At 43.0% G+C, this 12,559-nt stretch overlaps 1 protein-coding gene and 1 pseudogene across 1 annotated transcript in view; both read right to left on the bottom strand.

The window, feature by feature from the left end:
• TTC39B (tetratricopeptide repeat domain 39B) overlaps positions 1-8,430 on the bottom strand; it is a 131,174-nt gene extending 122,744 nt beyond the window's left edge. Inside the window, 2 exon segments of the mRNA XM_016157322.2 lie at positions 8,043-8,195; positions 8,197-8,430. Of these exon segments, the coding sequence (XP_016012808.2) occupies positions 8,043-8,195; positions 8,197-8,415 (372 nt within the window). The 5' untranslated portion in view covers positions 8,416-8,430.
• Positions 8,431-11,819: 3,389 nt separating this feature from the next.
• LOC118601471 lies at positions 11,820-11,938 on the bottom strand (annotated as a pseudogene).
• Between the last annotated feature and the right edge of the window lie 621 nt (positions 11,939-12,559).

Raw genomic sequence — 12,559 nt, forward strand, 5'->3', positions numbered from 1 at the left:
TTCATTTTCTCTTCAGGACTCTCCCACTCTGTCACTCGTCTTTCCTGCCAGCTCTCAAAAAGATCATACCCGATTTGGCCTGAAAAATTATGTGAGAATCTAAAGTTTGTTTCCTTTAGTTATTAGTGGAAGGACTGTGACTCATAAGTAGGAAAAAAATACCAGGAATCCCAGAACTCTAGGACAAAATGGTCTAAGAAAGCAGAGAGAGAGAAAAGAAGAACTCTGCCAAGTTCTGCTGACCACACCAGAGTGGTGGTCAGTGTGGTTCTGTATCTCAGAACTCAGCCGAGAGTAAGAATCGATGTGATGAAACATAAGCCCATGGAATTACACAAACGTGTCTGACTTGTCTGTCTCCTTAACCCCTCCATTGCAATTTACACTGCAATTTGCAGTTTAAAACTGTACTTCAGAAACGGGGATGGGGAAGGAGAAAATGAAACCAAGAAATGGGGTCATCATTACTTTCTTCATTGAGAGAGAAAGAGAGGGAGGGAGGGAGGGAGGGAGAGAGGAAGGGAGAGAGAGAAACATTCCACAAAGATAGGAAGATACATGTATCTTGTATCTTTCCACTGTCAAAAAGGAGGGGAAAAAACCAGACTCCTTAGCTGTGGGTTCGAGGCCTATCGAAATCTGCAGGTAAACACACAGCACCGCTCTCTTGCCTCGACCATATAACTCTCTCACATGTCTGCTCCAGCACGATGGCCTCCATCATGCTTCATCCATGCCTGAGCGTATTTCCTCTGCTGCTCTCTCTGCGTAAAGGAATGAAGCTACGACATGCTCCATCGCTGCCTGCTGAAATTCCACCCTTCGAAGTCCAGATCAAATGTCACCTAGATCACAGATGTCCAAGGTGAGAACTTCAGAAACAGATCAATAATGCCAATTCCTTCATGTTACCTACGGGGAAACCAAGGCGCACAAAGGTTAAGTCACACAGCTGGGCAATAAAGACTTGCTCTGGTAATCAAATCAGCTGATCTGGGTAGGGGCATGCCCTCGTAACTATGTCTCTGTGACTGCCCTGTGATAGCTTACTTCTCCTTCTTCTAGGAGCACCAGGTCTGCTTACATTCTCCTTGTATTCTCCCCTACACTTCACGTTAGAGTTTGCGTCCACATTCCTACCGTCTACTCCAGAGTGGCCAAAACCTTACCTTACCTATCATGCTATCCCAGAAATTAACTACCTTTGCATATAGTGGGCCTTCAGTGGACTGTCAACAGTTACCGGACAAACAAAAAACAAAACAAAACAAAACAAAATACCAGAAAACCACGTGCTTCCCCACATCTGGTCTTATCTCCCTTCAATCAGCCTCCATGCACTGCCAGAGGGAGTCACCTACCTACAGTGCTGATCTCTCCACATTTCTCAACTTAAACCCTTAAATACACACCATGATATCAACAGTTTGGAAACTGAAAGAACTGGAACGGCCTTTACTACCCCTCCAGTATTGTTCCCTGCCACCTGAAACACCATAAGCTCTCCCTCACCTCGGTACCTTAAGCCTGCTATCTTCTCTCCCTCGAGACGCACTTTAAGAGTTCCCTGGTACCCAACTCTCTTCTGCATGGCTAAGCTTTACTCATCCTGCAAAACCCAGAATTTCTAAGAAATGACCTCATACAGGAAATCATCCCTGACTACCCATCTCCAAGTGATGTGCGCTCCTCTGTGCTCTCAAAGTACCCTGGATTCTCAGCACAGAGTATTGCATCTATTTGTTTACACACTTGCCTCCATCCCCAACTAGACCATTACTTAGGGCAGAAGTTATGTTTGCCTCTCCAGCATCTAGCACAAAATTCAACACATTAAGTTAGACTCAATAATTCTTCTCACGTACTAGTTACAAGCAGATCCAACAAATATATATGATATATATCATTTCACTAGAATATCTAAAACTATGTAGGCCCTATGTATACGTCAGCATAATAACAGCAATACTCAGGGGACATGTCCACAGCTCTCAACAAAAAAGTATTTACTACAAATCTACAGTCTTTAAATAAAGAGCTTAAGATGCATAATGGCATGAAGAACTACCAGGTGTTCAACACTTGAGGAGTCCCTCTGAAGAGGTATAGTGACCTAACTATTCAGCCAACCTGCCAGAGTGGCTCTAAGTACTTGACCAATTTCTACTAAGTACAGGGGTGAAAGAAGAGAGCACTGTCCTAGTCAGGGGCCAACAAAAGCCTTAAGAAAAGGAAACTGCCCCCAGGAAATCTCACAAGCACCCAGGCAAGTCCCTAGGTACTTAGCCTCTGGGAAGTGAGCATACAGTGACTTCAGGAGACCTACTCAGGATGGCCACTGAAGCACCTGAGACTAGGGACTGCTGGACTGTCAACAGAGGGCAGGATAGAAACCATGAGTCTCACAGAATTCAGAGTATCAGATTCAAACTGTGGATAATTAGTAACAGCACCCAAGAAAAAGGAACTAAGACAAGAAGGCAAAACAGCTAACTCAAGCATGAACTGATACCTGCCTAGAGAAGCATATCTGTACTACTGGACTTGAAAGGAAGGAAAGGGGTACCTGAGTTTGGGGGAAGGGAAGAAGAAAATGAGAGTGAGTTTCACTGAGAAGTAGAGTTCCAAGAATAGATAGGATTTTAAGAGAGTCAAGATGGAACATTTTAGAAAACTTGCCTGTTAACCTGAGCAAGAGTTGAGGCTGATGGTAAGCTGATACTATTTTTTCCTCCCACTAATATGCATGAACAATTACAAACACCCTTTTCAATTTTATCCACTCATAAACAAATGGCTATGCTCCCTCAGTAGGTCACAGTGACCAACAGGAGTAAGTTAATTCTGTGTGCGGCCTCTTCCTATCCTCGACACCAACCTAAAGGGGGCAGGGTTCAACTCCAAACCTCTGCTGAAGTAACAGCACCACCACCCAGCCACACAAGAACCCAGAATTATCACTGAATAGCTCATCCCTCCCACTGTCTTTCAAACAGCCACCCAGGCAATTCCTCCTCCAAGTTCTCCCTGAGAAGTCCCTCAACTCTGGCCTCCTCTCAGATGCCACAGCCTCTGCTACACTTCAGTCCTTATCACGTCCCACATTAACTGTCGCAACAGCTTCTTGCCCTTCCTGATGCCACCTCCGAAATCTGGCTGCATCAACTTCACCAGATTTATCTTCCTAAAATAAATACCATATCATATACACCTAGTTAAAAATGATGCAATAATATAGTCTCAGCCCTCATCAGCCCTCCTTCCTCGGGCTGACTACTCTGCGGAACCAAGGGTATGCTCTCATTCCCGTCCATTTCAACTTCTACCCAGGCCTGAGCCTTATCCCACTTGCTACACCCAGCATAATCTTGATTACCCTTCAAGATTCCAGTTCAAACACCATCTCTTCTTTCAAGTCTTTTGCAACTCGTAATCTAGGGTGGCCAACCATCGCTGTTTGCACCTGCTGTCCTGGGTAATTTCTGAAAGCACCCCATTTACTCTCATGGTGCCCTACTGTGAATAATAAGTTATATGGCCCTCCTCCCTAAAAACCTATCCTGACCCAAAGATAGAACTAGCTACTTGTCTTTTGCTCTCCTGTGTGTTCCTCCAGGATGATGATGCTATCGTATCTTAGTATGCACTTGCAGTATCTAAGAAAGTGCTTAGTGAACACTGGTGGAATGAAAGAATGAATCTGATTCTAAGAAAACTGTGGCAATCAATTTTATCTAAACTTCATCTAAAATTCTAAAGGAAAGTTTCTGAAACAGAAATAGATTTTAAAAGAAGCAGACCATGGAAAAATCTGTCACATAACCCATTTCTTTCCCTAATCCAGTGTTCCTCAACTTTTTTTCATTACTGCCCCCCCAAGAAGCCTTTTTAGACATTTTTTTCTAACTACACCCATGAAATTTTAAAATACAGAGATATATCTATACATAAAATGAGCAAGTATAGTTGACTTTTTATGCAAAAATGGGTTCTAAATGACTAAATTAAAAATTTAAGTTAAAGTTTTTTAAACTATTAACATTAACTTTATAATTGAATTTGCTGAGTAACTTATCATGTAATTTTAATGTAAAATATATCAAATTATGTATGCAAATTACCAATTTCTACATATTAGAAATGTAACCAAATATTTAAAAGACATTCAAAACTTATTTTTTCCAGCAAGAGTAAAACAATCAAAACTTTACCTTCTTTATTTTAGAGAAATTAACTCATTTCACATGAGAAAATAATTTTTAACTTAACTAGCTGCCAGATATTCATTCAGATATTGTACTTCTTGACATAATTAATGATGGATGAAATAATTTTAATAGAATTAAACAACAAAATGTAAACAAGTTTTATTTAATTTCCAAATCCCAAATCCCACAAAAGCATGGAGGGCCAAATATAAGCAACATCCAAAAGGCAGTCAATGGCAGCCCATAAATACGAAGAGGCCACCAGAGAGAGATGACTTCAAGATCAAGTGACTGATGGTCCTCCAGTCATATCCATCTATTTGCCATAAAATCTGTACTACAGACATCTATTTGCAGTACAGATCTTGCATAATGTCAGTATATCTTGCATGAACTTGATGTCAGCGTTGCTTGTATAATACCCATGAAAATCCAATAAGATAAATTAAATGTTAAGAAATTTGTCAACCAAGTTTTGAAGGGCCACATACCACTGTAATATCTAAGATGTTTTGGTAACTCTCCAGAACCAACTTTTTCTACCCTTAAGATTGCAAGCCCTAACTTCTGTGTTCTCACATTTATCCTCCTAGCTCCTATACAGGAAGAAAGAAAGAAGAAAAGAAAGAAAAGAAAAGAAAGAAAAAAGAGAAAGAGGAAGAGGAGAGGGGAGGGGAGGAAAGAAGGAAGGAAAGAAAGGAAGGGAAGGGAAGGGAAGGGAAGGGAAGGGAAGGGAAGGGAAGGGAAGGGAAGGGAAGGGAAGGGAAGGGAAGGGAAGGGAAGGAGGGAAGGGAAGGGAAGGGAAGGGAAGGGAAGGGAAGGGAAGGGAAGGGAAGGGAAGGGAAGGGAAGGGAAGGGAAGGGAAGGGAAGGGAAGGGAGGGAAGGGAGGGAGGGAGGGAGGGAAAGAGGGAAGGGAAAGAGGGAAGGAGGAAGGGAAGGAGGGAGGGAAACACTCCATCCCACAGCTACCAAGAGAGCTCTTCTGCTACAATCATCTTCTTGTTACTTTGAAAGAAAAGGGACTCCCATATTAGTAGCCCTTCTCCCAAAAAGGAGCTCCTTCTCTTCCAAAAGCACAGACTTCTAAAAGTGGAAGAACACTGAGACCTCATCCAGCCCCTCCTTCTTCATATGAGGAAACTTAAAAGAGCCCTAACAGGTTGAGAGATCAGCTCAATCAAGGTCACTTGTCTGTCTAGTTCACTGTTTTGGAAAAGGTCACTTGTCTGTCTAGTTCAGCATTTTAGACAAGGTCTTTGTGTAGTATCTCCAGGCCAGCACCAGACTTAGCATATAAAATGGTCAGATGTTTGCACACAAAATGAATAAATGGCTATGGGGCAAATTAGTGACAGAGCTGAGAGCCCAGTTCACTTCTCCAACTACACCCTTTTACTTCCCTTGAATATCAAACGGTGGCCACAAAGACTCGTGTTTGAAAAACTTCCTAGCAAAAATAAGCTATTTTAGTTCATATACACAGTAAAGTTGAAGAGCAAGGTTTTATTCACTCATGTGCAGAGCACTTAGCTCATTGAAAGTTAGGAGCTGTCTGCAAATTACTCAAGGATACCCAGTCTACAATGCACTACTTCTCACTTACTTATCCTGCCTTGAGCTCTTTTCTAGAGTTCTTGTACGCATGTCCTATATCCCTCCCTCCTCCCTAGGCTGAGAACCCTAAAGAGCTAAAACTGTGTCTTCTCTTTCTAATGCACCTATCAAGTTAGAGCACAGAGCAAATGTTCAATAAATGTTTGCAAAGTTTATACCAATGGAAACGGTGTACCATAAAGGACAAAAGTGGATTAGGCAGAAACAAAAAATTGTTTGTACATTGCTCATCTACTAGGAGCAGTACACTATCTAACATGTAATAGGAGCCTAATAGTTACTAAATTTAAAAATGAATGAAAGATACGTCAAAAACTGAGAAATTTCTATAGTCATTCATTCATTCGAAAAAAAAGTATGTATTTACCAAGTATCTGTGTGCCAGGCTCCCTGCTGCTCTGAAACCTAACCTCCCCAACAAGCTAGAGCCCTTCTCCCTAGAATGCATCCTACCTAATACATCGGTTTATCTTGCAGGCAGTAGACATAGCTAAGGTGGCCATATGTCTCAATAGGACCAGGACAGTCCCAGTTTATACCCACTGATCAAGCGTTAATTATTAATAGGATCCTTTTCTTTCTTAATATCCTGGTCTAGAAAACTGTATATCCCAAAGTGTAGCAAATCTTTTTCAACAAGTACTAAGGATTCAAAAAGTCCACTCTACATTTACTAGCTACTCCCAGTCTTGTTTCCTCATGTATAATACAAGCATAATACTGATTAAACTAAATGGTTATACATAAAGAAGCAGCTAGGGACAAGGCTGGGACATCAGATTGAGATCACACAGTAGAGAGTCCTGCATGTCAGGTACTTAATGTAATATACATTAAGAGAGCCATGAAAACTTTTGAGGAATGGAGTGAACGTGTAGTTAAAACATCAAAAAAGTGTTACTACTTCAATTACAGAAAAGAACTAAGGGGGAATGAAAAAGAGCTGACTCTCTGACAACCAAAAAGACAGCCCAAAGCTATAGATAAAGTTTGTCACAGATGAAAACAGGAAAACTGTGCTATTTCATCATTTGCCTTTATGGGTAGTTTAAAAGTTTCAACAATAAATAGGTGTACTTGAGCAAACTCTAGTTTATTGGTCTGTGGTCTTGGCAGCCTCATTGCAAAGGACAGGCCGTAAGGAAGGTTCTGGACAGCCAGACTGGCCCTCTTGTCTTCCAGTCACATAAAGGAGCCGTGGTTCAGTTTTGTTTTGTTTTTATTTTAATGTTCATTGTCCGGAGTTTCCCGACATTGAAGAGATGGATAGGAATCTTAACCCGCCTCCTCCAGATCTTCCACTATTGCATCATTTGCAACTAAGCCTCCTCAGGCAGCGACTTGTAAAATTCAAGTCAGGTAAAATGGCAGCAACAGCAGCTGAGGGTGCTGCTGCGCTGCCGCCGGCCTCAACTTCAAGCTCAGGAGAACGCGTCTCCCGGAGCTACCAAGTGCTGAAAAGATCAATCAATAAATCAACAGGTCCAGTGCGCCTGCCCGACGGTGCTCAAGAACCCGGGCGGGCCGGCCACAGGAGGAAGTGGCCAATTATTTAAATACAGTTGGGACAGTCAACCTCCTGGAGTCGGTTCTCGTAGTGCCTTCTCTCGGTCTATACCACTGACATTGGGAACCTACTTGGGAGAGGCCGGTGCTCCGTGGACGGAGGGAAAACACCAATTCCAGGGCTGCTGCTCTGTTCCCCTCACCCTCCGGCCCCTAAGCAGCCCGTGCTGACACCCCTCCTCTCATCAAGCCTTTTCGGTTCGGCCACCAGGAAACTTCCATAGAAGGTGGGACTCCCACAAACCCCTGAGGACCAGTGTCTGGACTTAGGGGTCAGACTTCATAAAGCTCACACGTCTCCGCAGAGGCTCAGAACAGCTCAGTGCTGCGAGTCCTGCGCTCCCGCGCGCTCACATCCATCCACCCGCGGACCCGATGTGGTTGTCTTCCAGCCTCCCGACCCCATGGTGCCGGCGCCCCAAACCACGGCACCACCTCCGCTCCAAAAGTTGCAGAGGTCCCCCGCTATCCCACGGCAACAGACCTCCCAAGGCGGGTGCCCTGACCTGCGGCCCCTTCTCCTTCCTCCAGGCGGGAGGCCGGTTGCCAGTCCCAAGCTGGGACTTTGGGGGCGGGACCCTGGCCGTCAGCGCCCAGCTCGCTCACCCCTCCCGGGCTCCAGAGCAGTGCCTTCACCCGCCACCGGCCAGTACCTCGTCGGCTTCCAGCTCTGCTCCGTTGCCTACGAGCGCCATGTTCCTCCTCCGCCCGCTGCCGCCCAAAAACCAAGAAGGGAGTGTAAAGTCAACCCCGTTTCCTCGCTCCGGGCTCAGCCCAGCGCCAGTGAGGGAGGACCCAGGCGGTCCCCGCCTTCCCGCCGGGTCCCGGGCGGGGCCAGAGCGCTGCCAAGCGAGCACTTTCCCCGCCCCTGGCGCCCGCAGACCCGCGGAGCACCCATTTCTCCGCGCCACAAGCTCCGCCCCCCACAGGCCTCGCCCCGCCCTCCAACGGGTTCCGACTAGAGCAGCCAGCCAACCGTTCTCCCCAGCCGGCATCCGCCTGGGACCCCCACGTGGGCGGGGTCATCCCGGGGCAGAGTTGCCTCGTAGGCGGAGTCACTTCGCAAACCAAGACTTTGCCTGTCTGCCGACCCTCTGAGAAGGTACCTGAGGTTTCCGCTTCCTGCGCTCTGCAGAGTGCCAGGAGATAAGGTCAGGGTCAAAGCCACGCTACCCCTGAGGCCCATGAGGCGTCCACCTGGTCCTTGGGCCGATGACAGTCCGCTTCCCGCGCAGGTGGACACCGTGTGCTGTAGTCAGAGTGTCTTGGGGCACTGTCACTGGTCACCCAGAGACCTTTGGTCAGGGTCACCGTCTTCTGTATATGTTTGAAAACTAAAAGAAAAACCATGAGACAGATACACTACTTAGAGCTCCTCTACCCCTCCTCCCACTACCTTGCCACTTTTATGTCTCAACAGCATCCCACACTGACCCCTTTTGTTCCCCCCCCCAAAAAAATATATATATATAAAATTTGTGCTTGCACTATAAGCTCCATGAATGTAGGGATATTGTCTGTCTTCTTCAAGGCGATATCCCCAGCACCTTGAAGAGTGCCTTGCAACTAGTAGGTGAACAACAAATATTTGTTGACTGAGTTTAGATGTTGATTCTTGCTTCTAACATGTAAAATAACCGAACTATCCAACCGGTAAATTAAAAGCTATATTTTAGGGGGGCTTTATCAGATTTATTTTGTATGTAATAGAATTCACCAAGTTTAAGTATATAATTTAATGATAGTTTACAAAACACTGTCCCATCGTAATACAGAACACCCCAAAAGCTCCCTGTGCCCTTTTGCTGTAATATCCTACCCCAGTTTCTGGCCTCTGGCAACCAGTGATTAGTTTTCTATCACCATCTTTTTGCCTTTTCTAGAGTTTCATATAAGTTAAATCATAGACTATATGGTCTTTTGTGTCTGGCTCATAAAAGACTATTTAAAGGTTATCTAGTGATAATTATAAAAACAGCTAACACTTACTGAATACTTTCTATGTGCCAGGAGTATGCTAAGCATATATTATCTTATTTATCCTTCATAACCCCATGAAGTAGGGACTGTTAACTTATAAATGAGTAAACTAGATGAGTAAACTGAAGGCTTAGCAAGTTTAAGTAATGCGCTTAAGGTCAGACAGCTATTAAGAAAGTAGGGTTGCCAGAATCTGAACACCAGCAGTCTGACTGGAGCGTGTGCCTGGTAACCATTGCTCTGCACTTCTAACACCCACCCTCTTTTTCTCCCTACTTGTTTCTGTAGAGCAGCTGCCTGCACATGCCTATTACACACATTTTCAGTGAGTCATCTTGGCATCCTTGAAACTTGCTCTACAATTTTTTTTTCTTTTTCCCCCCCTCTTTAATTCCTCCCCTCCACTTCCACCCCTGACCTACAGATGTTGCCATCTCCCCTTAAGAACTGGATCTCTGAAGGGAGGTCATCTCCTCCCACTCCCTCGCTGAGGGCACCTGGGGCCTGGCACACCCGGGGCTTGACTCCCCCAGGGCCTGGCGCACCTAGGGCCTGACACCACCCGAGCACACGGCGGAGGGGGCGGGGGGTGCTTTCATACCTGGGATATCCTCTGTGGCTCCACCTGGGGTGCAAACCCAGGACCTTCTGCATGTAAAGCAGACATGCTAACCACTACATTATGGAGTCACTCCTTGCTCTACAATTTTAATGAGTCACTATATAAATTTGTGCTAGAAAAATAAAATGGTTTCTACCCCATAAACAACACGAAAAATTGGTCAGATTGTAATGATGGTTGCACAATTCTATGAATTTGCTACAAATCATGAATTATGTACTTCTAATGGGTGAATTTTATAGTTCTATACATTATATCTCAATAAAACCTTTTTAAAAACTTGTTAACATACTCTTTGGGTGCTCTTAGAATCAGATTTATGGGGTTAGAAGGGACCTAGAGATCACTTAATTCCGATACCCCTGAAGGTTTCCATTCCTCCCCCCAGCCTCTTGCTTATGCTTCACTTTCCGAGGCTAGATATCCTGTGTGGGTCCAGATTCTACTCTGTATTACCTACACATAATTCTGTTTTGTAAAGTTCATTGGTTCCTAATTAACATCACATCTTTCGAAGTGAACCCATCTCATTGGTGGCTTTTTCCTCCCTTATATTTTCAATTTCTTATCATATTTATGAATTTTAACTCCTCAAATTTTGAAGATACAAAAAAAACTTGGCTCTAATTAGTGACATGATTATGTTTATGGAGAATCAAGTCTAACTTTTCAAAATTTTATTCTTATAGATGTGTCATTTTTTTGAATACCAGGGATCAAATCTAAAGCCCTGTATGTTTTAAATTCACGTCTCTAGATCAGCAACACTCATATTTCTTAGGAAGCCAATTATAAACACTAGATGAATAAATGTGTTCTAGCATCTGGAACATCTAATCAAATTTGCTTTGCTCCTGGCAAATGCCAACTTTCTTTTCCTGCACATGTGTCATTTTATCAGATCTTGAATCACAAATATAAAACAGCTTTTTTTAAAGAAAATTATAATGGATTTATTTTTATAACAGAATTTCCCTTGCCAGTTTGCTGATAACAAATGTACCCTAAGAGTCAAGTAAAATTACTCAGATGTTCCATTTCCCAGGAGCAACTAGCATTGGGATTAAGCAAGAGTGGTGTCTGAAGTTTTACTTGAAGACACACCAACTGGGAGCTGTTTGGGTTTCAAAATAAATCTAATATTGCAGAATCTAATCTTTAGTATTCCTGAGCCAATTACCCTTAGCAGATGTAAGGGTTTTTTCTTGACATTTGATTTAAATAAAAATTGCATTTTCATCATTTGTGTAGTGGGAGAATGGTTTTCCATTTAGAAATAAAAATTTTAGATGCTCCTATCCATGAAATAAGTACTCATTGTAAATCATGCATTTGTCAGTGGCTTTGTCTCACATTTAAATCTTAGCTCCTCAAAATGAACTTCCCTGTCTAAAATAGCCCCTCCCTCTCAATCCCATGCTACCAGGTCTCCTACCAACTTTATAGCACTGATCTGACACTATCTTGTTCATTTATTTGTTTACTTGTTTATAGTCTATCTCCCTCAATAACAACACCCCCACATACACTATAATGTAAGCTCCATAAGAGAAGGAACCTTGTGTTTGGGTTATGACAAAATCACAGTGCCCAACATGTAATGGATACTTAGTAAATGGATATTGAGTGAATAAATAGAAGTATAAAAAGTTCATAATATATAGAGCGTATGGTTTAGACCTTAGAATGCCAATGCTTTAGCATAATGATCTTTTATTTATTTATTTTTATTTTTATTTTTTTAGGTGAGGCAACCCTTGGTTGACCTCACAGATTACAAGGACCTTGTCAGTTTACAATCCCTTATTTTTTTATTTTTTGTTTTTTACACCTACAGCAGCTGGTCTTCCTAGGTAGTCTCCCACCCAAGTACTAACCAGACCCAACCCTGCTTAGCTTCCGAGATCAGACAGGATCCAGCTTATTCAGGATGGCATGGCTGTAGATGCATAATGATTTTTTAAAAACAGAGAAATCCAGTAATAATGAAGTTAAAGAACACAAATTACATGGAATCTAAAAAGCAAATACTGTTTTTCTAGGGTAATGTGGCAGGCATTATGACTCTTTTTAATGCCTACTCATTTTTTCAAAATTATTTAAGAGCTAAGCACTTAGAGGTCTCTCAATGACCAAAGGGGATTAATTCATATTCCCTGGAGAGGCTTTCATGCTAGAGGGAGAAATATCTCATCGTTTAGTGGAAGCTGAAAATCTCCTCTTAAGAATATCCCTGTTCAGGGCATTTAAAGCTGGATAAACATTTATTTTGCCCTCTTTATCAGCTCTTTGTTCACTTCTTTACATGTAGATAGACAGATGATGATAAATGAGAGAGAGAGAGAGAGAGAGAGAGAGAGAGAGAGAGAGAGAGCGCGAGAGAGAGAGAGAATCTTTCCAATCATCTTAATCTCATTCTTTTCAGATGAGGAAAGTGAGACCCAGAAAAGAGAAAAGTAAAACAAAGACTAACTCTGGCAATATGAGACCTCAGAATGGATAGAGTGTTGAAGATTTAAAAACAAAAATAAATAAGGAATCTGTGTCAGAGGCTGTTCATTGCCACCT

This window comes from Rousettus aegyptiacus, unplaced genomic scaffold (genome assembly GCF_014176215.1).
Source record: "Rousettus aegyptiacus isolate mRouAeg1 unplaced genomic scaffold, mRouAeg1.p scaffold_m13_p_3, whole genome shotgun sequence".
Classification (NCBI taxonomy): domain Eukaryota; kingdom Metazoa; phylum Chordata; class Mammalia; order Chiroptera; family Pteropodidae; genus Rousettus; species Rousettus aegyptiacus.